The 24,561-nt window shown below is 39.3% G+C and overlaps 1 protein-coding gene across 7 annotated transcripts in view; it reads right to left on the reverse strand.

Moving 5' to 3' along the window:
* Positions 1-267: 267 nt before the first annotated feature.
* LOC136764329 (transcription factor COE3) overlaps positions 268-24,561 on the reverse strand; it is a 135,706-nt gene continuing 111,412 nt past the window's right edge. For 2 of the 7 annotated variants that reach the window (XR_010821179.1, XR_010821178.1), the window contains exons 12-16: positions 14,682-14,747; positions 13,824-14,001; positions 9,222-9,407; positions 6,879-7,575; positions 268-5,187 (exon numbers count right to left, since the gene is read on the reverse strand). Coding sequence is in view for 4 of the 7 variants with exons in the window: in XM_066718294.1 (XP_066574391.1) it covers positions 5,156-5,187; positions 7,363-7,575; positions 9,222-9,407; positions 13,824-14,001; positions 14,682-14,747 (675 nt within the window). In the remaining 3 variants the exon portion in view is untranslated. The remainder of the gene's footprint in view (positions 5,188-6,878; positions 7,576-9,221; positions 9,408-13,823; positions 14,002-14,681; positions 14,748-24,561) is intronic. The other 5 variants (XM_066718296.1, XM_066718295.1, XM_066718294.1 and 2 more) reach the window with 3 other exon arrangements.

The raw sequence follows: 24,561 nt of genomic DNA on the forward strand, positions 1-24,561 counted from the left end.
TAACAATGTTTTCATTGTAAAACATGTTGGGATCCTGAATATCAATTACAGCTTGGTATTGTTGGTGGAGTTTATGGAGCACACTAAAAAACATAAAAAAGTATTTCATCTATTTAAAACCTACTGAGATACTATTGCAGAATAGCCTGGTAAAACTGATTCAGCTATCTTGCAAATACAAGCATACCATGGCTTAATTTAAGTAGTATGATTTGTTTTTCTCTGGGCTACACTGTATTTACACTGGCCTTATTTTAAGGTGTACGCTTTTGTATAGATTTCAAAACCTGGGGGTTAAATTTCGGAATTACACAATTCTCCTGAAGGACTGTCACGTCTTCGTACACACACACACATAAAAAAGATCATCTCTTTTTAAAAGATATATACATTTATAATGTAATTTTTAATTACATTTCAAATTTAAAGTAAAACTTAGCCGAAACTCAGGCAAGGAAGCAAAATAACAAAAACAGTTTGAGTCTGTGCTGAAATCAACTAGCTTTTTTAGTAATTATTCAGATTTAATGGACAATAAATCAAATTACATAGAGTGCTCTCAAACCTAAAGCCCACTCTGTATTTGCATGTGTCAAGCTGTAACCAACTGCCTGTTGTTGGTAACTTAACAGAAAATATTTAATTTGCACAGTTATTATTATTTTCTGGATGAATGTATTTACTTTGAATTCAAACTATATTACAAAATGAGAAGACAAATATGAGCATAAAGGTAGGGGAAAAAAACTAAACAAAAATCAGTGAACAGTAAATAGTGATGCGTCTTCTACCACATCTGAAGTCTTACAGACTTACAGTCACCATTTAGGAGGGAGAGGAATAAGCATCTGATATTAGATCTATCCAATTCCTACAGGACTGGGTGCAATCTGTTGGCTAGATTTGCGATCAGTTCCAATTAAAATGATCCACACTGTTAACTAATTTTAATTACAATAACAACCAGTCAAGATGGTTGTAATTTTAAACCAATTCAATTACGTTGTCATGTCTAAAGCACGGGTATTTAGCTCCGGCGCTTACTTTTTCTGAAGAGGTGATGTTATTCTCGGATATACATCAGCACTTACACATGCTCGTATGTATATAAGGAAGCATGGGTGTATTAGCTTGGTAACAGACTTGAACCCGATTGAGCTGTGTGTGTATGTAAGGCTGTAGGTAGTCCAGATGTAAAAACCTGTTTTGGATCTGGCCATGACAGTGGGGCCTGATAACACCTTGCAAATGAAGTGACAGTAACAAGTTTGCATTCAGAAGCTTCACAACAGACTGATTAAGGTAGCGGTCTACAGCCAAAGCAGGAGTTGCTGCAAGGAGACATGGAAGACAATTCAAATTGTGTAACTTTATGCTGAATCATGTATTGTCTGTCAGCCCAATCAAAGTAAGTCGCAACCTTTCATACGGTATGGAAAGATAATTTTGTACAGACTTGCTACAGTTTATTTCATGCCCACACAGGGTTTAGTATGTATACTGCCTGGTCACTCATTCCCAGCTGTCTTTGACCTCATAAATACACTCAGGCATCCGTTATTTAATACATACGTACTGTACACATACACAAACACACTGGACATACTTATCTTGTGTTCAGGAAGGTCAGCCTTGTGTAATTGGAATGCATCTGTACTTTAATTGAATCCGTCTGCTGTAACCGCTGCCACGTCGGATTACTCGTAATGACGGAGCCGTTTGCGAATAACGTCACATGGTTCCACTTATCCTCGCAGGTATCAGGATATCAGCACAATATTTGACAAGAAAATGAAGAAGCACTGCTAAATTACACGCACCAACACCGTGGGAAGTTTCAGATAGCGTTTTGGTATGTGGTAAAGTTCTCACTTCCGAAACGGTTCAAAGTTGTCGGGAAAGTGATGTATTGCAAAATGTGACGATGCAATTTCTGACCTCGTTTGGGATGATTTGAAGCACACATGTAATGGATACAAGTTTGAGGCTGGCATGGGGGTCTAAGGAAAATGAAGTTTAGGCAAATACGTTTTAGGACAGTCACTACACTAAGTTATTATTAGCGACGCGATTTGCTTACAAAATTAAACAGAATCTCATTAAAGTAAAAATAATGAAGTGCCAAGACTCCCAGAATAAGAAATATGTCTGTATACTAGAAACATGCAGAATTCACTGAAAGAAACCTCTTCTGATTACAACCTACTGCTGTATTAAGAAGGGAAAATGAAAAGGCCCTCTCTCAAGATTCGCTGATGATTTTTACGCTTTTTTTTTCTGAAATCCAGTTAGCCATGTGGATTTACTTTAAAAGTCCCATCTGAAGTTCAATTAGATTTTGAGACCGATCAACTAATTTGCTTTGCTATTGGTATTTGCTGATGTCAGACTTCAATCTTCACCCATTTAACTTTTCATTTCCTGTCTGAAAGAAATCTACACCCCCCTACCCCGAAAAAAAAAAAAAAAAAAGATCTTGACTTTCACAGTATTTTTTTTTCTTTCTTCAAACCTTAAAGGAACAGAATAATACAATGTGTGGGAACATGGCGTATTGTAAGGCATCAATTTATATATTTCTTTCCGTTTTTATTTTACAACTATTCCACTGAAATAGTGTGGAGTGACAGTTGTTTGCATTACATTAATACAAATTGCATAAGTAAATGATACAGAATTGTGTGCAACAACAACAACCACAACAACAACATCAAAGAAAAAGATCCATTAGATTAAAGGGACACTCAACGTTTGGTCTGTGGTTTAATTCTTTGACCTTGATTTTCCTCAGATTGCAGTGGGAAGGGCGAGGATAAGGAGCAACAGTTGGACTGCTTTTGAAGTGTCTGATTTGAAAGCATGAGTGATTTCATTTCAATTTTGGAATGCTTGCCGAGGCCTTTTCCCTTTCTTCATTGTATGTGTGGATGTCCATGCCAACAAACATCATTGGCTGCTGATTCTGTGCTGTCTTTCAAGAGTGGTCAAGTTGTTATCTTGGAATAAGCCACTAAAGAGATAAGCACTGAAGGCCCAAATGGCTTCTTGTCTTATTATTGAAGTACTTCTTCTTGCGGACAAAAGAAAATGTGGTGGACATGTTTTATTACTACAGCTAAAAGGTGAGATGCAAGTCAAATTCTCAAAGGTAAAAGTTGAGTATCCCTTTTTAGTTTAGATGACAAATAAAAATAAAAATCCTGTGCACAAGTACTTTCAAATGAATAACATTGTAAAACATCTTGGTGCATATCTGTACTAAACTTTTTTCTTTTTTTTTGCTAAGATGCATTGCTTTCATAGGTGCTCCAACTAAAATAGTGCATTAAGAAATAACTATGATTATACACCCTTCACAATGATACACATAGACAATAATAGGAAGGAAGAGAAAAACACAACTGCTGTATACAAAAAAGTTTAAATATAGTATTGGAAAGCATTTTATACAAAATTTGTGGAGCATTCTTCCTGTTTTAAAAAAATCAGGGTGATAAGGAACATGTCTAAGACATTTTTTTTCTTTTTTGTAGTTGGCATTTTGTTTTTATACAAAAAGTGTTATTCGTCATACTTTTTTTCTCTTTTTTTGTACAATATCTAAAAGGTATTAAGACATCAAATGTGTTTACATATTTATTATACTATTGTTCAGGCCTAAATCACCAAATAAATCCCAAAACATACTTTATAAATACATACAAAAAAGCACAATAAGAAGTTGAACAATAAAATTGGTACCTAAACGTGATTAAAATTGCAGCGAGCATTCATGATTTAAATCTACAGATGCACAAACCTGCAAATATATTTCTGTTTTCATTCTTTTTTTTTTAACTTCCCTAAACTATTGGTCCAAAAAAGACAAAGGCTCATCCCATGTAAGCAGGCCATGTAACTTGATGACAAACAGGAATCGAAGCCAATAAACAAAACAACATCAACAGAGCTGTTGGAAATGGAATGATTGTGTGTACAGTCTCGCTGGGCTGCAGCAAGAACTATTATCCCTCACCTTTCAGGAGCACTAGATTCACTGGGGCTAAAATGTAAGAAATACATACATTTTGAAATGCAAAACGTGATAGTGTTGTTGCTGAATATATAGTGAAGCGAATAAAAATTCAAAATTGTACACTTAGTGCCAATTATGTAAACAAAAACAAAAAAAGATGACGATAGAACATTCTGTGGGTCTGACACAACAACTGGAATGTCTGAGCTTTTAAGAAAACTTTACAAGCAATCGACAGACACATGCTCTGCCTACTGGAGTTTGGGGATTTTGTAGGAAAAGTAATATACATGCTACATTTCTCAAACCAATATTTATCCCTTAGACAGGATGTCGGTGAAACTAGGGAGCGCATCCCCAGAACAGAGAGATGTCTAAAGTGGAATGTGAGGGAATATTCCAATGTGTAGATGAACCTTGATCGGCTGAGGTCATTTGAGCCAAAAACTGGACTGCCACTTAATCAAACGTGGGCAAGCCAGTTGAATCTATTTAAGCTGCACTTTTCCATCTGTAGCTGGCAATATGCAATGTTCCTTCATCCATTCTGACATTTGTTCTTTATAATTGAAATACACAGGTGTTGTTGGAGTCCTAGGTCAAGTAATAATAAATTAGTCATAATGTATAAAAAGTGCTCCTGCAATAGGGTTTTTTGGAATTTCATTCCCACTCCATTTAACAGGAGTGAATGTTCTGCCTCATAGGCAAAAGTTGGACCACTTGCATCAAGCTGCAAAAGTTGCATCACATATCAAAGTCTCTTCTGTATTGCTGATAATCCAATATCATTTCAGCTGTAGCTGTTTCAGTCTATCTACTTTCAGTCCATAAAAGAGACTGGCCCACACTACAAAAATGGAACTCAGGGAATCAAGGTTCTTTTGCAACGAAGCCAGCACAGACCAGGAGACAGTCCAGACAACAACGAGACGACGACGACGACGACAACATAATATTAACAAAAAGGAAATGACTGAAATTTGTTTTTCGTTTTCCATTTGCACGGGACTTTCCTGCATTAAGTTTGTCTGCCACTTTGGGACCATGTCGCTTGAGAAGTTGTTGTCTGAGAGATATAATGGGGCAGTGGAAATGAAGTTTGTCTTCTGGAAGAAATTGTTGGATTTGTTTTGCTCCTCACATAGGTGGAACTATAAGACCTGCCATTGCTGAAAGGCAGAGAGAGAGAGATAGAGAGAGAGAGAGAGAGAGAGAGAGAGAGAGAGAGAGAGAGAGAGAGAGAGAGAAAAGAGAGGGTTATTTTACATGTTGTAAAGAAATGTAGAATCATGAAGGACATCATTAAGTCTTACTTTTATGTTTAAAACCCTGAAGTATTAATATAGAGGAGAAGTGTCATCAGATTTCAGACAATAACATCACTGGTGCATGTTTTAAACAGGATATATTTTATGTGTAGATAATAACTCCAGTTCATTTATTTTGTGTTATTAACAAGGGGTATTTTGCTTATTTTTAGTCTACTGGTTTGAAGACTGCTGTTTCTGATGTCACTTTCACACATGGAAAAACACAATCCATTTTGTGCAGTAAATGAACATATAAGCATACATGATACTGCAACATTCAAGTCTTGTGTGTGCTTGAGATTTGTGTATCTTGAGAATCATTCTACGTCCATGTCAGATGGAAGCTCTGCATGAGAATATACTTTCCATGTTTTGTTTAATCAGGCAGCTGACATGTTAAAGAAATATCTGATCTTTCAGTAGCAAAAGGTGGATAAATAAAGATGGTAAATGCTTTCCCTTGAGACTGTGAATCTCTATTCCTCTTGGATTAAAAGATCAGTCTGTTATTATTCATTTGATTTGATTTCATTGTGGTTTCTACAGTAAATTGGATCATTTACCAAAAGTGACTCTCTTTTTTCATTCCTGATGTTTATTTTTATAAATGGATGATGAGAAAGACATGTTTTTTTGTTGGTCCTTACTAGAACTGGCATTGTTGCAACCTTGCTTTGCCTGATGAAGCAGCATTAAGCTATAAATAACAGCGATTGCTGAAGGATGAACGTCTACATTCTCTGCCTTTGGAAAACATGCATTTCTTAGATTAAACACACTTTATATTCTTATTTGCAAGCTAACCGTCCAAGCACGATTCTCAACTTTGTTGACGGGGGTTGAAACGATATGGAGCATTTTACATATTGTAACTTGATCTTTTATATTAACAGTGAGGAAAAAAACTCTCCTAATAATTATAGTAATGAAACAAAATTAACAACAATCACAGCTTAGGCTGACATTGAACAGGATGTGGTCAAAAAATCCAGGAATGTCAGGAATTTCTTTATAGCATTTAAATGTTTATGTCATTTGCCCTTGCTTGTATGGCTAAGTGTGATATTTCATCAAAATGAATCAAAATGTAATTGTATGAATCTGTTCTGCTTTGCTGTTCAACCTTTAATGAAATATACAGTTGTACATTAACTGTGCCTACAGCAAAAATGTCGGTATGGATTTATTTGTAACCCAATAACATCTTTTTAAAACAGGGATTAACACAGATTGGGGATAATTTGAAAAAAAACTATTCTTTGCCCACTTTTGAAAGTTTGTAAGTGTTTATCTGTCTGTGGAGATCAAATATAGATCATTGTCAGCTGCATGTGCTGTAGTCACCTGCAGTTCTCATTCATATCAGCTCAGGGACAACAAATTGGACACAGTAGTGCTGTTTTCTAAGCTTTTTTACACTGCTGCTCCTATACATGTTATGGCCATCAAACACAAGGCATCTTTTTGGTCAGCCTGATACAAATCTAAACAGACATTTTTGACATCTGTCTTCATTAGTTTTGATAAATGTTAATCGCTTTTCATATTACCTGAGAGCAGGAAGTTATGGATCAACTTTGATTTCAGCGACATTGTCAAGCCATTCTCATGTAAAAACAAAAAAAGTAAAAAAAACAACAACATCAACATCAAAAAAATGCACACAACTCTGGTGTCTATCAGCTACCTTTGCTTCAGAGATAGGCCAAAATGTTGCCTCATGTTTGGGACCTTGGTTCTTCACTCAAGGTGCCCATGGAGTGGGAGAGATCATGAAACTGTCCGAAGATGGGTCCAAGCGAGAGCCCCCAGATGCCCCGCCTGCCCCGCGGCTCCGTCCAAAATGGTGGCCACGCGCGTCAGGCAGTTTCATCACCTACCCTACTGCACGAGCACTGGTACATTGCTTATTTAGGAGACCCGTTCCTCCTCGTCTCTATGAAATACCTCGTGGGGGGTCTTATCTGTCTTCGTCTACTAACACCCAGTAGTGGTGGGTGGAGCCCAGAGGCAGGTAAGGGCTGGGGTGCTCACCCTGTAGGCTGCTCCCATTGGTGCTGGTGCAGGTGGGGGGCGGGGAGGTCTGTGGCCGCACGACGGGGGCAAAGGCGCTCTTCTGTTTGACTGCAGAGATCATATTGACAGGAGAGAATGAGAAAATGCCAGCTTGGGTGTTGGAGGAAGAGGAGTTAACGCTGGAGGGGAGAGTGATGGAGGAAGCCCCCAACGGAGGGCTGGAAGGCATGACTGAAACAACAGACAGACAGACAGACAGACAGACAGGCATGTAAATCAGCAAGCATGAGTGAAGTGCAGAGCTTTTCTAGGCAGTGCCACAAAGCGATGCGATCTACTGCTGTAAGGACATGGGCTGACCATATGTGAACAAAACGTGGTGAATTGCAATTCATAAGTTGATCCATAACTTCTCTCAACCTGAAATCACAAATCACTTCAATCAGTGCTAACTCAATAAATGTTTTCCCCCACTCAATTCAGTTGCATTTTCTAGTGCCTTGAAGAGTTTTTTTGGCCAGTCGAGGAATGTAACTGTTTGGTTTATCTGTAATGTGTTTTAAATGTTTGCTATTATTCATTACTGGAAAATAATACTATAGTAGTATTGTTTAGGATGTATTTTTCTTAAACACCAATCACTTCAGGTTGTCCAGGACACTATAGGAAAGCTCACGTTTTCTTACCCACAATCCAATGCTTACAGGTTGTATTCATTGTCCTTGCTTCGTTCATTTAAGAGATATCGGTTTGGATGCAATGCGCTACATATTTTAAGCATCCGTTCTGAAGTATTGAGCTGTAAGTAAGAAACAGGAAGCGGTCCTACCTGTGCCACGGGACTTGGAGTCATAGGCTAGTCCTACATTCAATACAATGGTCAAAATTAGTGGAACTGTGCAAAGTGAAGAGGATTTCTGAAAAGGAAGCAACCTCACCATTGAGAGTAAGTCAATACGAAACCATAATATGGATTTTGTTTTACTCAAGATCTGCCGCTAGCACTTAGTTATCTTCCTGTAATTAAGGCAAGCAATGAAAGTTTGCCATTTGCAATCGAGATTTTGTGAGCATCCAGTATGTTAAGAAAAATGTATAGATACAAAAATAATAAGCAAATAAAGTAATTAATAAGCAGGGCTTTTAATGTCTTTGGAACAAGGAAAATACTCCTGATCATGGTAGCACATTTAATAATTTAGCAAAGCTTTTGTATGATCATAAATAGTGTTAAGAAAGTGTAGAGTGTATACCAGGAATCAATAAAAAAGACATTTGTTCTTTAGATTTTACAATGAAAACTAATTTTGGGAAGCACCCTTTGTGGTTATAAATAACTTATTCTCTGACATGTTAGTCCATCTAGGTCTCTGCTTTAGAAGTACAGTGATGGATCTGGTGAGACGTTATTTAAAGTGATGGAAGAGAATGAGCGAATGGATAGGAATAGGAAAAGTTAATGTCAAAGGTGGAGTATTATTTTAGTAGAAAAAAACACAAAACAAACAAATGGACAATATATATATATATATATATATATATATATATAGTGGATAAAATAAATCAGAACAATTCCTGACATGTTTGTATATTCTAGTCAGCTATCTAAATATTTTATACAGTCATGTCATGGCATGTCATGCAAAAGCCTGGATGTGGACTTTTTTTCTGTCAGCATAAACAGCAACAACAAATAAAGACAATACTGTGTATTTTCCATAATGATAACTTGTTCTCACAGTCCTCATTCCCTAGGATGAATGGATTTCAGACCTTTTGTCTTCGGTCGAATAATCACAAACTGGATTACAAGAAAAAGCCCTTTGCTCTGTTTGTCCCATGTCCTAGCAGTGTGGGTTAGGGGGTGGGGGGCTTACTTGCGTAGGGGGAGTTGGCAGTGGAGCCGTTGAGGAAGCTGGGAGAGCCGGGCACCCCCAGGTTAGTCATGCCAGCAGTGCCATAGCCATTCATGGTGGAGGTGATGGTGTTATAGTTGGACTGCTGTGGGGTGGAGCTGGGCACGTACCCACGGGGCGACACGCTGTTGGAGTTCCGGGAGTAGCCTGCATGGTGGACAAATTCAAATGCCATGTCAGACCCTCAGCACAGCACAGCTGAGAAGAACAATGCTGGTGTATATGTGTACCTTGGTACTTCTGGACAGTTCTACAATGTTCTAGACTCTATGGCTGTGCATTATAGTGTGTTATTTTCTAAAGATTACAGGACTCAGATATATTCAGCAAGTGGGTTTGGCCTTAGCCTACTGACGTGTACACAGACAAAGCTAGGATTCTCTTTTTGTGGACATATGGGTGGGCCTTAGATGAGGGCAATAAAACAAACTAGAGATGCAACCCTGTGTAGAGAGCAGTTGGAGTGAATCTGTAGGACTGCCCTGTATCACAGAAATTCGAAACTGCGAAAACAACAGTTGACAAATACTGGAGAAGTTTTGCTACAGCTAATACGTGTGCTTTGGAAGTTATTCGTTTTATTTTCGGCTACCTAGTTTATATATTTTTTGTTAAATAATTTAATGCAAATTCATCTTCTTTAACTTTATTGGAGACTCCTCTGCTTATCTCAAATTTCTGTCTCTCTCCACTCCATATCAAGCCTGAAGAGTCCACGTAACAGTCTGTTTGGCCACTTCGGTTTCCAATGTTTGATTTTGCATAGCTGTGTGCAATATGGATTGAAAGGGTGGTGGTGAGGATGATGCCTGGAGCCCTGTAATGCTGCGAGAACCACCCACTTCCAAACAGTTCATAAGAAAGGGGAAAAGGCAAAGGTGTAGGAGGGACATTGTCAGTCTCCGGGCTGTCAGTTTTTCAACATTGGAAAAAACAAAGAAAAAAACGGATTCATGAAGTAGTGGCTCCATAACTGAGGGCAGAGGAAAGCTGTCGTCAGTTAATTTAATGCGCAAATACACGCATGGCTGAGCTTTTCCCAACAATAGGTAATAATAGTGAACTTGCAACAGGGCAGATTTGGATCTTCTTGTGGACAGTTTTCTTTGATATTGAATCTATTGTAATCTGCTAAATGTCAGTTACAAAATAAAACAGGCGTATTGTTGTTCAGAGAGGAAAATCCTTAATCTGGGTTTAAGATCCATCTAATCTTTCCAAATATCTTTGTGCGGCAAAAAAAAAATCTTTAAGGATTTGTTTTGTAGAATTATTCTCGGGATGAAATAGTAAAAGCAACTATTTATCTCCTGTTACTGAATACATGAAGAGCAAAAGAGCCAGTCAGAGAGTTTCTAGGTTTCTTAACCTAAATTAAAGCAGCCGTATCTTTGTGTCAGACAATACAAATGTTTCACTATGCAGTTTAAGAGGAGCCAGAATTCCCCAACAGATTTTCTGAAGTGTGAATTATCGGTGCTCCCTCTAAATCATCTTAATCTTAACACATTATACAAATATATCAAATACAAACCTAAATCAATACACTAAAAAGGAATATAAACCCATCCACTGGTCCACGCAGACCTGTGTACAGTTAATTTGCACTGCGTAAATGTTTTATTTATGTCATTTCATTTTTTGTTGCTTCAAAACGTATTACCCACTTTCCTCTTTGCGCCTGGTGTTTATATAGAGTGACAGTAGGCTGGTGTCTTGACTGGCACTTTTACATCTTTTTGAAGTATTTGTTTGAATATTTTAGCAGCCGCCTTTCTGTTGACAGATGTTATGGTGGAGCTCTCGGTTGATGAATGGCAGTTTAAAGTTCTGTCACTGACAGCTGTGCCAAAACCAACATGTATGATCAGAGCCCCGACATAAACAAGCACTGTACTCCATTGTGTGATTCCAGCAGAAACGTGTACAGAGAAGGCTTGTAAAGTTTATACTGCAAATTAAGTATTTACTGCTAGACACGATATGAAATAATCTGTAACCCTTAATCCTAAAGACACCATGGCTACAGGCTTACAACAAAACAAGCCGATTGAACGAGGGTAATCTTTAATTGTGCACAGAGGCACTACGAAATTACATTAAAATTATAGCAATCGTGTCTTGTAAGGATTATGTACTTACATCAGAAACAATATTTGTTTTGAGGCGGTATCACACAATGACATTTGTAATTGTTAATGCTGTTTTTGTTTTTATTATTATTATTATTGATATTGATGTAGTAGTAAAAGGAGTAGTATTTACGCCTTTTGTATATTTACAAAGGAAATGCTAAATCTGTAGCTTAATACAAATTCTCTCCACTTATATTAAGTATGTAATACATAATATCAAACAGTTATTTATCAATCTATCCATGTGAGAATATTTTAATACTTTCACCTATTTATTTTTACATTATAATTAATTTGAGCTCATGGCGTTGCACCTTTGTGACACTGAAAATACATTCTGTTGGCTGCTGTATCATAACAAGTCTCCTCCGTGCCTTTAGATAGATGAGAAACAATGGGACCTCATGAGCAATCTCAAACTGTGTCGACTTTCACCTTTGTTGTTGCTGAAGAAGTTTAAAGAGGAAATGTTCACCTCTGCCACAATTTCCTCTCATTTGTTAGGTCATTAGAGTCGCCGTACTTTCTGGTTCTGCAGCCCTGACATGAGTGCACAGGGTTTGATGGGGTAGGGCAGGGGGTAAGGAGACCAGTTGCGCACCAGCAGAGAGGTCCACAGTGAGGCTGTGGCCCCGTGCTTTGCAGTCGCAGGTCACCTTTGCTTAGTGGCAGCTGGATCTCTGCCCCCTCAGCTGGCCTGATTGCTTATCAAGGTTGCCAGGGCACACCCGTGCGATTACAAGCTTCTCTCATCCCAGGCCTCTCGCTGTTTGTCTGTAATTGGACCAAGTTTGATAACAAGCAGCTCCAATCATGGTCACCAATAGCCTGAGTGGAAAGTTAAAGGGAAAATACAGAGTGGCTCTGGTTTGTTTTTTTCCTCCCTCCTTTTTTTTCCTCCTTTTTTCCTCAGGCTCGGCTTTGCAGGAGCCCCGCTATATCCTGCGTGCCCGGGCGCCTTATCCAACACTACAAACAGGCCTCGGACATATTAAGGCAGACAGGTTTAAGTGGCCTAGCTATGAGAGCAGACCCCCACCTAGACACGTCTCTTTATTTAAGGCTGAATTGTCTACCTGTGTTAGGAAGCCAACGGCAAATTGGCCTATTTCTCCGAGTGAGAATTCAGCTGCTGCACAGACACACGGTGACACAGGTGCCCAGGCACACACACACACTCGTGGACTAACTGGGTGAAGAAGACATGATAGGATTTTCAGCAGCATCAGAAAGAAATCACCCCTGTAATAGCCGGCGCTCCGCAAGTCGTCTGGCTGGGTCACAGAGAAGCACATACTCTTTCAATTATGTTTCAACCAAACACAGCCTCTTGTAACTAGAGCCCATAAGATCCATATCTGAGTTTACATTCAGAACAACACAACAAAACAAAGCAGAACAAACATGGGAACTTATTGCTGTGTGCCAGTTAATGATTGTTAAATTTCTTCCAAGGCATTTGGTAATTTTAGGAAGTGCTTATGTATTGTACAGTTCAGTGGAGTGATGGCATTAATAATACAAGCAGAACCCCTTCATTGGGATTTGAAGGGTCGAATATACCTCCTCCTATGAGTGAACACTGCCTAACAGTGGTAAAATGTGCATTGTCTAATATGACTCCACAGTTCCATGGTTTTTGGAATATTTAAGGAAAGAAGTGACAATTAAGAGTTACACAGGCAAAATGATGTCGAAGTGTGAAGACCAATATGAGTTTTCCAATTTGTTATATATACAGAAAACAAAAATTAACAAAAATAGACCTTGACTCCTTCAAAGCCAGTACACAGACACCAGCTTGATCTGAAGCTCTGTTTATCACATCAATTCCCAAATTGCAAGTGTTCGTCTATGAAAGAAAAAGACCTTGAGCTTCTGCTACCCCAACCTTTTCATACCTCAAGGCACTAAATAATCTACAGGTGCACCTCATTAAATCTTGGTTATTGGCAGTCGGCCATCTTAATTCACCCCCTGGCCTTTTGGGAAGTGTAGTTATAAGCACTCCTGGTGCCTACACCAAGAACGAAATTTCCCTCCTATACTTGTTAAAAGGGGCGCAGATATTAATTATTCTGGAACAGTATCATACCCCATGTTTTATCATTATATACATATCATCTAAGGCATTGTTTTCTATTATTTCAGTTCTTAATCTGTAAGACTAACACCCTTTGCAGAACATGCAGCGTGCAAACTGCGGTCACAGACATTTCTCATTCAACCTCAAAACACATTATTAGTTGTTGCTCATTTACATGTATTTGTAAGTGTCTTCACTCACAATTGTGTGTGCATAAGCAGCTTTTTTAATGTGGTTATGACCTATTTAAATTATCTGCAGAAGCTACAAAAACATTTGTCCACAGAACAATTGAGAGGACAGCTCTGATAGTGGCTCAAATAAGGCGTAACTCCCCCTTACCCTGCTCGGCGCCCTGGGAAGTCTCTGAGATATTGACGGCGAGCTGGCTGCTGAAGGAGTTCACCCCCATCATTCCTGAGTGGCCAGCGGAGCCGGTGAGTGAGGGCAGCTGGTTGTGGTTGCGTGGGACGCTGTACAGGGCCTCCGTCAGGTCTGCGGCTCGTTTCAGGATGATCTCCTGCAGGGCCACAAGAGGAAGCTCTCACAAAGGATGCTCACCTGCTCTTCCAGGTAGAAAACACACAGCCAGATGGCCCTTTGTTCTCCTGCATTAGCTTCTCTACCTACATCCTGCTCTCTTCCCTCCTCTCCCCCATGCTGTCTTCTATACATTAGCCGCCCTCCCATGCTTTCACCAAAGCTGGCCTCCCTTGGGTATCCCTGTGTTTACACAAGCAGCCTGCTAAAACTAATAAATTAATCCATAAAAATTCGCAATCATCTCCTAACTCTGTACTGCACTGATGTCACAGATTATTTAAGAATAGACCATAAGAAAGTTCACAAATGAGAGGAGGCCATTCGACCCATCATCCTCATTTGGTGTCCATTAATAACTGAGTGATACAAGGATCCTACCCAGTCTATTATTTAATGTGCTGTCTAGCAGTAAGTTCATTTACAGACCTTCCAAGGATTCTCAACAATGGAGAAAGTTTGATGTGCTGCAGTACTCAGTTTTTACAGTAAATAAACAACAATAAAAAAACGACCCCTCCTTTGCAGGACATGGTCTGTTTTGACTCTTGGCCCCCCTTCTTAAACTGTGAAATGCAACTTTGCTAATATAGCTAATTTAGTTGTCAAACCCAAAAGAAACATTTTGACCCCTGCTGGATTCAAGGGTTGTTCACTTGCCTGATTGTTGTGCGGCATCCCATAGAGAGCTTCAACAAGGTCTGCGGCCCTCTTCAGCAACACCTCCTGAAAAACACCGGCTCTCTTCAGTCAGCTGACAGGCATTGGACTGAATGAAACTGTTATGCAGTGCTCATCTTTAATGATACCTCCTTATAAACAGGTGTGTTCCATTCGGTTTTAAAACATTATTAATAAAGGACTTTATCCACTGGAAGAATCATCTTCCAACATGATCAATCATTTGTATCCAACAAAACAAAGTTTGAAATAATTGTTGAAATGTTAACAGGGTCTGCATATGAAGTGGCATTTGACTTTAAAAACAAGGTTGTAAAGTCCAGCGTCTTACTTAGTCGCCATACATTCATAACGATGCCGAGAACATGACTCTTAGACAAATAGGACAAGTTTTTCAAATCTTGCTTTGATTCTTTAAAACATTTGTGTGCAGGTGTGATGGAAAAAGCATCTTAAATATAGCCTAGTAATTTAGCTAATATGATATTCAGTTGGCGTGGTAAATATCAAGATCACTACAGTGCACAACAGGGAATTACACTGAACAGACACATCAGAACAGCCAAAATGAAGAAACCAGAGCATGCAGATTGAATCAATTACTTGTATGAAGGAACAGTCATTAATAAGATGCGCAATAAATAGCATTGCCAGTACAGCAGTAAACCATCATTTAGCAATAGTTTGTTTCCATTGTGTAGCAATGCCTCTGGGTTGTACTGGCTATGGCAAACTTTAACTAAGTAAACCATACAAAATAAAAACGAAAACATAGCTATATCTATCTAAATGTATATTAAGTGTAGACCGTTTCCTGCCTGTTTTTGTTCAAACAGCATTTCAGCGAAGGCCAATGAAAGAGCTGTGCGTAGCAGCCCCAGCTGTGACAGAATCACTATAGCTGATGAATGCTGGTGGTGACCCTTATGATGTGATAGACTCCCCGGCCGACCTTCTAATAGATATTCCCTTTTCTTCTTCGAATGCACATAATGCGACACTAAACACCCCATACACATTTATAACAGCAGAAGAACCCTGGCGTCTGAATTCCTGTGATTAGAGGGACCGTGTAACACCTTTCCTTCATTTTCCTCCGCTACCGAAACCCATGTAATTATGTAATAGAATCGTATTTGTAAAATATAAATAAATATACTTAAAGGATTGTTTCAACCATGAATAAAGAAATGCAGGCATTCAATAACAGACATCTTTGTGAGACAGACAAGGGATTGAATCAAGTGGAAAACAGACATATTGTTGTTTGCATTGGGCTAAACACAATTAGACAGCAATTAATAACAAACTGATTAAGCCTCACTGCTGAAATTGTCTTCACTATTAGTCAGTATCCTTTGTTTCTTGTATTGCTCAGGTAGGCATGGGTGTATTTATTTAATTTCACCTGCACCAGAATGATCATTTTCTGTGACTTCCAGTTTCCAGACTTTCACTTTTTAAGGAGAACCTATGCCCTCCTGTGTCCTGTGTGCTTATCCTGAGGACTACTGGCAGAATGAGATATTCTTTTCTTTAGGTGTTTGCTTGTTAGAGATATATTTATTGCATTTTCTCCCTCATTTATTCCTCTCAGCCGAACAGCTAATTGCTCTGGGCTGCTTTCTCACCAGACAGGAAGGAAAGCTTCCAATCTGCCTTAATAGGCTTACAGGTAAGCATTACGTGTCCTCGGGAAAAAGGCTCGAAATAAAATGGTGAGGAATGATCAGGGCACGCATCTTTTGAAAGAAAGGATCCGGGTCCTTTGAAGAATTTTTCGAAGGGCACATTTCCTTTTAAATTGTTTGTTATCAAATTTATTTTTCTTTTGCTCTGACTGAAAGACCTGATGTTATGGGAGCCTCTACTGGAATTCTCTGGTGTATTACAGTGTGACTGTGCAGCCTGACTGACTGCAGAGACACGGCAGCGCAAAAAAAGGAGAGCAAGAGAGAGAGAGAGAGAGAGAGAGAGAGAGAGAGAGAGAGAGAGAGTGAGAACGAGAGCGAGAGAGAGAAAAAGGGGGGCTACTCCAGAAGAGGCAGTGAGCAGCTGGGAGAGAGCTACCCTATCATTATCGCATTGTAAAAATTACAGGCTTCCCTGAGCACGACTCCCATCACAGTACAAGGACCCTCTGATTATTTCTAATTTTTGCATTTGCTGAATTGACCGGGCCCCATGCATTACCCCGCGATGCCTGTCAGTGTTTGCAGCATTCCCTCAGCCACGGGCAGGCTCTGTTTACCTCTGTTTTCTCTCTTCCTTTCTTCCTGCCTTCACTTCTTTTTCCTATTGTATTCATGAGATGGCTCACCAGAGCCCATGCGACGTGAGAAGTGTCAAAACAGGATATTCCCCTTATGGTTTCAAACAACTACAAAATAAGCATCCATTAATAATAATCGTCCCATATGGCCAAGTCAGTCACAATGCACATGCAAATTAATATGCTGGGTGTTGTACTGAAAGATAAATGGCCCTACAATTTACCGTATCCAAAGCCCATATGCATAATTCTTAACGGCCTACAACGCACTAGGTAATACTTTGAGAAATTGTCAGTTTTTAAGACAAATGTGTTGTTTAAATGTTTTTAGGGAAAAAAGTCTAATTAATGCCAATACTCAATAGAGGAGAAAAAATAAAATGCCCAGCTTATTATAATTATAACTATACTTTATATATATATTATATATATAAAGTTTGCCCAACCCATGATCTTTAAAAGGTAAATGGTGGTCTTATAAAGAAGTATTTCATTTTAATAACTTTTTACTCACGAAAGAGATCAAATTATGAATATTACTTATTTATATACGCTATACTATACTTAATATTAACCTTCCAAAGTATGCCAAGGACAGAGTGTTTTAATTATGTGCTTTTATTAGAAAAAAAGGTAATAAAAAGTGAGAATAAAAAGGTGCCAGGTCAGAAAAAATGCGGAAATATTGGTTGTGTAATTTATACTGGAAGTATATCACAGAAACAATGTGCTGGCTAGGAAAAAGGACAAAAATATGAACCATTAAAAAAATAGTCAGCTGAATGCAAGAGCTAGTCTTAAACACAGGTGAGTGAAAGACGTTAAAAAAAAAACGTGTCTGTAATGCCAGAGCTTAGCAAACATTAACTTTACATTGTGCCAGAAAACGACAGTGAAACAATATGGATGAAGTTTGAACCAATGTGGCAGAAACACCGCAGTTTAAAATGTATAAACCTCCTTTTCATTTCCATCTGTTTCTCACCATTGTAAATATTGTGTAAAAGAAAATATTACATGCAACCAGGACTTATTTGCATTGTTTTTATTTTCTGCATGTTGATTTCTTCTTCTAATATGTATCAATTAAAAAGCATGTTCAGTGGATTAATTCTACACTTGCTTTTGTATCTTGTAATGTGTGCTGTATAAACTAGGATGATGATGAACTGACGATGTTGTGAGCACATCAGTACGTGTGTGTGTCTGTCTGTATGTAAGTAGAGCATAGTTACTACAGTGTTTAAAACTATTCCAGGCTTTACATGCATTCCTTTTTGATTTTGGAATACTTTAGATTTAGCTGCAGATGATATTGATTTCTAATTACTCCACTAACTAAACAGACAAAAACAATCCCACTATGAGTTCTAGAGTTACGTTACTGATAGGAACTCTCAACATATAAGAGCACACTTTGATCATCTGATTTCTTTTACATAAAACACATATGAATGAAACTGTTGATAATGACTAATATCTCTGTGAAACAAGAGACCCATTTGAGACCTGTTAAGATAAGCATTACTGCATTGAAATTAATGCCTCTATTAGCGCTGTGTTCTTACTCTATGTATATCATTAACAAATGTTGTTGTTTTTTTTATATGCAGAACATTAAATGTGAAAAAGTATAATTTTACAGATATATACATGATATATTGTAGAAAAACTTACTTTGAACCCCATTGTTGTTGTTGTTATTATTATTATTATTATTATAATACAATTTTTGTCCCCCCATCTCCTTGATTGGCCACACCTTCATTGTTCCAGATCATTCTCGTGTACTTAATGGCCACAAGCCTGTGTGTCTCAAGGAGCCAGTGTTTGCCAGGATTGCCTACCCTTTTGAAAGTCCTGGGTCTGGCGTCCCCTTAGCAGGGCATGTTCGACTACGTGTAGGAGTCACAGCCTCCCTCTAGAAAGAGGCGTTATTGAGAGGTCTGCCATCCACACGGAGGCAGGCAATCTGTCACGGCCTGGCGCTGCCAACGTCCTTCCTTCCTCCCCGCGCGCCTGCGTAGGCAATGCAGTTTTCTCCCCCTGGCTAATGCAGACTTCATTAATCTCCATTAGAAAACAGAAGTTACTTAATGTCTCGCTGCCGCTGCTGTGACACCCTGCCTCGGGCCCTCTGGCAGCCTCTGTGCTTGCGACTACTGATGGCATGTTTATATTATCGCAACGGCCGCCTCTTATTTTATTTTCATTAGACAATGACAGACGTGGCAGGCTCAATGATGCTGAGTGTCTTTAAAGTAATGATGCCTGTTTTTATTGCCAAATCAGTCTGCTTTCCTTCCAAGACGGCAGGCCGCCACTGCCGCTGCAAGAAGACTCAGCTGAGCCAGCCGGGGAACAAAAGAGCGTGTGTGGCCCCAGCGAGGCTCAGATTAGAGAACGCTGCTCCCACCTGCCCACCAGCACGGACCTGGGACGAATTTCAAAGGCGCACTTCCTCCCCGAGATCCAAATGTCGCAATACAACCAAGTGACCAGTCTTGTTTTCTAAAAATCTCTTCCAATAAATCTCTACTATGAAACTGGAAGAAAAATGCAGGATACTCAGTAAAGTTAGACTTCAATATTTGTATAATTTGAAAAAAGCAACCGTGCATTAAAAAACAAACCAAAAAAACCTCACTAAGACCTGTGATGTACGCTGCTCTGTGTAGAGACAAAGGGAAAGGGGGAAGTGGCTCTTGCTGAAGAGGGTGTCAAGGCTGTAGTTCCTTCCTCCGGCCCGGCGCACCGAGGGAGAGAGCTATCGGATTCCTGTCAGGTTAAGTGCCAGCAATCAGAGCGTTATGCTTTAACATCACTGAAAGCAAACCCAATCAATACTGTAATATAGTGACTCCCAGTTATCATGATAATCTCTTATCAGGAGCCCAACACCACACTGCAGGGGGATGACAGGGGAGAATTAACCTGGGACACTCGGCACTATAGTGGACAAAATATTTTACAGCAGGGAGAGAACCGAGCTTGATTATTTATTTCGTGTTTGTTTGTTCTTTTTCGTCTACTTTATTTCGTTTCCGGGATCTGGCAGCTTTTGTTGTCTTAAGTATGATGCAAACGCAACAGCTCTAGTACGTTATCGGCAGGGAAAATTAAGTAGTCCTCAATGACAAAGGGTTCAGAATGTGATTGATGACCAGAGAAAATACATACATAAATAAATAACACACTTAAGGGCATTTGCTTTCTGTGCTCTATACACGCTTGCAAAGGGTCCTTCAAGTTATTGTGCATGAACAAAAGAGTACTAGTGAGATCACATTTTATTCTCGCAAGGATCACTCAAGAGACTAGGACCAGGACACCCTGAGTCAAGATGCACATGGATTCAAAGCGCACAATGATTTTCCCAGCTCTGTCCGTCTACCTCCCAAAGCATTGGTTCTGCTTTGTGGTTTGTATGCTTGCAATCATCCCTCTCATATTTGTACAAGGTTTTTAGTGCTGAGTAGTGAGTGGATAACAAATTGCCAATTCAATCTGAGGACAATGAAATCCATAGTATATAATAGTGGGGGATAAAAAAAACATATATATATATATATATATATATATATATATATATATATATATTGCATAGCGCAATAAATCAGTTATTTAAGAGCATTACAGAGTAAAGAATATCACACCAGTCTTGATGGCTATTCTTTCACATGAAGTGCCGAATTGTGTTCTTGTTCGGGAGAAAACATGTCAAAATGCTGACTTGAGAAAGAAAGAAATGTCCCCAGAGAAGGTCGGGGTTAATCTTATTTACATGGGTTGAAAGACAGCTATTAAATCCAAGACTGTTCATGAGCTCCTGATATTTTCATTACGAGAATCACTATAAAAGTCACACCGGCTCAGTTACTGTACTGTGGTGTGTGCCCATGCTGTCCTTTTGACATTGGTTCAGATTCTAAGGCCTTGGGATATTTTGACAGTGAATTTATCCAAAGCAAAGGCATTGGTGAGATTGTCTTGTGTAAATATTTTATCGGTGCAGAAGCCACACACAATCTATCGAGGAAACAGTAGGAGAATGTGTAACTTGAATCCCAATCCCGGACTTCCTCTCCTTTTGCACGATGAGTCGAGAGAAGACGGTGTTTATCGGGGAAAACAAAGTCTCTCCATGGAAACACACAGACACAAAGGGTTATTTTATATTGGGCTCGGGCTCAGCGTCTCGACTAAAAATAGACCACACATAGCCAATGCTTTGAGTTATGACTATTCAGAAAAACAAAAATAAATAAATAAAGTATAGCTCATTTACAAATCAATTTCTGTAAGTTGTGGATAATTTATGAGATTCAAAATATGGCCTATGTGGGATCTTAGCTGAGGTGGTATAATCACTGTTAAAGTTGTTAAAAACCAAAATCAAACGTGAGATTTTATAAATAAACGTTCAGTCGCCAAGGTTCAAACTCTGCATGATTTCTTGTGCTGCTTCAGCTAAACAAACTGCACAGACAACTCTGACAGAAATAAATTACAATTCCCTTACTGTATGTTCCACAAGTATCTACTTTGCACACTAATACAATCAGAAAATACAAGAAAATAAGTAATTCAAGTTATTTATAGGTGGTCACATTACTGTTTTTGTATACTTAGTTTTAGTAATACTTTGAAACAACTGCCAGAAATATAATGTATAAAAGACAATAATCCTCCACTCATCAGTTCTTTCACAAACCAATTCCTTTTCAAAGCAAAGCAAGAGGATAGTAAGAGATGCAATAAACTATAAAATATTTCACAAGTAGGTTTCAACCAAACAGAACATTCTCTCTCTCTCTCTCTCTCTCTCTCTCTCTCTCTCTCTCTTTATATATATATATATATATATATAATATATATATATATATATAATTTGATTTAAAAACTGTATCTTTATTTATACAGTGATAAACTAAACTAAAAACTATTTTCAACCCACCCTGTTTGTCATAGTAAAAGAATGTCAGTGAGAGAGTGTTTTCGTGTCAGAATTGCTCAGCCTCACAGGCGGTCCTCTCACCCATATAAAATGCTGATCAAAAGAAGGCACTCTAGCTCCACAAGAAGCAGGGTCATCTTATTAACTTGTAGTATATATAACGATAGTGCAGCATCAGGGAGGATCAGCCGCTGAGAATGCCATTAGTCATATTGTGCTCTCTATTACTTCAGGGCTCTGTACTCATGAACGGTGCTTGAAGAATAAAAATTGGTGGTGTTGACATCTTATGTGGCGTAGATATCAATGCCTTCGATATGCTGATGCTGTGTCAAACGTTCAGTAGGGATCATTGGGGAAACCTCTCCTGCGTATTGATTGCGTGGGTCTACAATGTTGTCACAGTTCACAATTCATTATGAACTGGAGAGTATGGCCATTCTGAAATATACTAATGCGTATGATATATGTGTATGAAATATATGAATAGCACAAAGTTTTACCCATGATTCAAATATACAGTGCTCCATCGGTTTACGATATGAATCTGTTCCACACAAATTATTGCTAATCGAATAAAGGAATTTGATGGTAAAGGCTTAATTTGTTCCACGACGATCGTTGACCTTTTTCACCCCGAAACATACAATTTTTATAAATGAACAAAATGAACGATGAATGCATTGATATACATTATATTGTGGCTTTGTAAAAAAGTTATTGGGAACTTGATAGTGGGACTTCAAAAAGGGTTGATGGAGAGGTCGAGAGCTGTTTTCACAAGCAATGCACATCAAACAGTGAAAGCAAACCAGCTGAGCTCCTAACGATTATAAAGGGTGATGCTGATTGGCTGAGGAATGCTGAGTCCATGTAGGAGCACTCAAATTGGTTGAAACTGATGTCTACATGATATCGTAAACATATCGTTGATCAAAAATGTATCGTGTATAGAAACAAGGGGACCCTATGGGAGACGATCGTTAATCGAAATACAATGTATTGATGGCATCGTAAACCGAGAGAGCACTGTATTAACGAAGGGTTTGTATTCTTGTACCACTGATGATGGTTACTATGTCACCGAAATATTTCCACCTTGAACAGTTTGCACTTTAGCTTGAGCATTTATCTTTGAGGTTTTAGAATATTTCAACCCTATTCCTATTAAGCCCTGTTCCTGCAGAAAGTGGATGCTTTGAGTGCACGGAGTCTGAATTAATCCTGGGACTAACACACATGTGCTACAGCAGCCTTCACTAGACATTCATTTCAAGGTGCAGCTACTTTGGAACAATCTGTAACTGTAGGAAAACCATGGCAAAACCGACACATAACTGGTAAACTGTCATAAGGGATTCCTGTAGCATACATTTGTTTTGCTATGTGATAGTGTCCCCAGGTTTGCATCATATCTCACTAAGCATCCATAATAAAGTCACAGTGCTTGGCGATACTGCAGTGTGTTTTGATCATGTAACATGTGTGGGAAAAGCCTGAAGTGGCAAGCGTGGTGCCAGTCGCCGGAACAGCATTGTGTCCTACATGATCCTACATACCAAAGGTGTCTGTTCCGTTTCTCTCCTTGATCTGCCTTGTGGTTCACGAGAGGAACGAGTTAATCGGGACGTCAATACCGGGCGAGCCCCCTCTTCAGCCAGAGATCAATAGCGGTGCCAGTCAGTGGTGGCAGCCCTCACCGGCCGCCCGCCAACAGGGCTTTTTTCCTCCCCATCATTTTTCAGCGGCTCAATTACTGGAGGACAAGCTCTCACCCGCTCAGCTCCAGCACTGAGGGACTGGATCAGCTGACCTCAGCAAACGAACCCTCCGACAGGTCCCTTAACAATGATAAATCGCTCTCTGCCTGGCCCCCAAACACAATCAGCCACCAAAACACTAAATTCTGCTCCCAGGCAAACGGGAGAGAGAAAGTGTCAACTAAATTCCAGGTTGTGTTTCAATAGTCTGAACAATCTCCACTGTCAAAACCCTGTACCCAAAGACAAGTCATATTTAATAAATGCTCATTGTGGGGTGGGGTGGGGGGGTCTTAAGCTTCATTGTGATAAACACTTGGCAAAGGCACTGTCTGGGTGAGAGAAATTCAGCTTTCCTATGAGCAAGGGCTCCTGCTGGTCAGGATTAGGGTGGCAAGCGATTAACAATAAACCACGCCACACAAGAGACTGGGAGAGGGACAGAGGTAAATGATCCTGGCAATGGGCACATTTCGTAGCGTTATTAAATCGGCTTTAAATGTCACTCAGTGAAGTCATGTTTAGCTTATTGCTTCAAATAATTTAGCTGCAAGCACTTCATATACAATGGGTTCACGTGTAATGAGTTCTGGGAAGTTTTACCCTAGTTTTCAAGAGAACAGCTGGCATGGTGACAACACTGGGGCAGACTGGCACCTCTCCAGGCACTCTCTAGAGGAGGTGTGTGGACTGAATGGGCACAGAGATTGAAGTGCCATCCCAAAAGGCAGCCCCCCTCCAGGGCACACTGCAGGCACTCTGGCAGGACGTGCCCCTTTCAATGAATATGTCTGTATGTGTGTGTGTGTGTGTGTGTGTGTGCATGTGTGTGTTCCTGTGCTTACATGTATGTGTGTGTTTGAAGGAGGA

Source organism: Amia ocellicauda, chromosome 12 (genome assembly GCF_036373705.1).
Source record: "Amia ocellicauda isolate fAmiCal2 chromosome 12, fAmiCal2.hap1, whole genome shotgun sequence".
Lineage (NCBI taxonomy): Eukaryota > Metazoa > Chordata > Actinopteri > Amiiformes > Amiidae > Amia > Amia ocellicauda.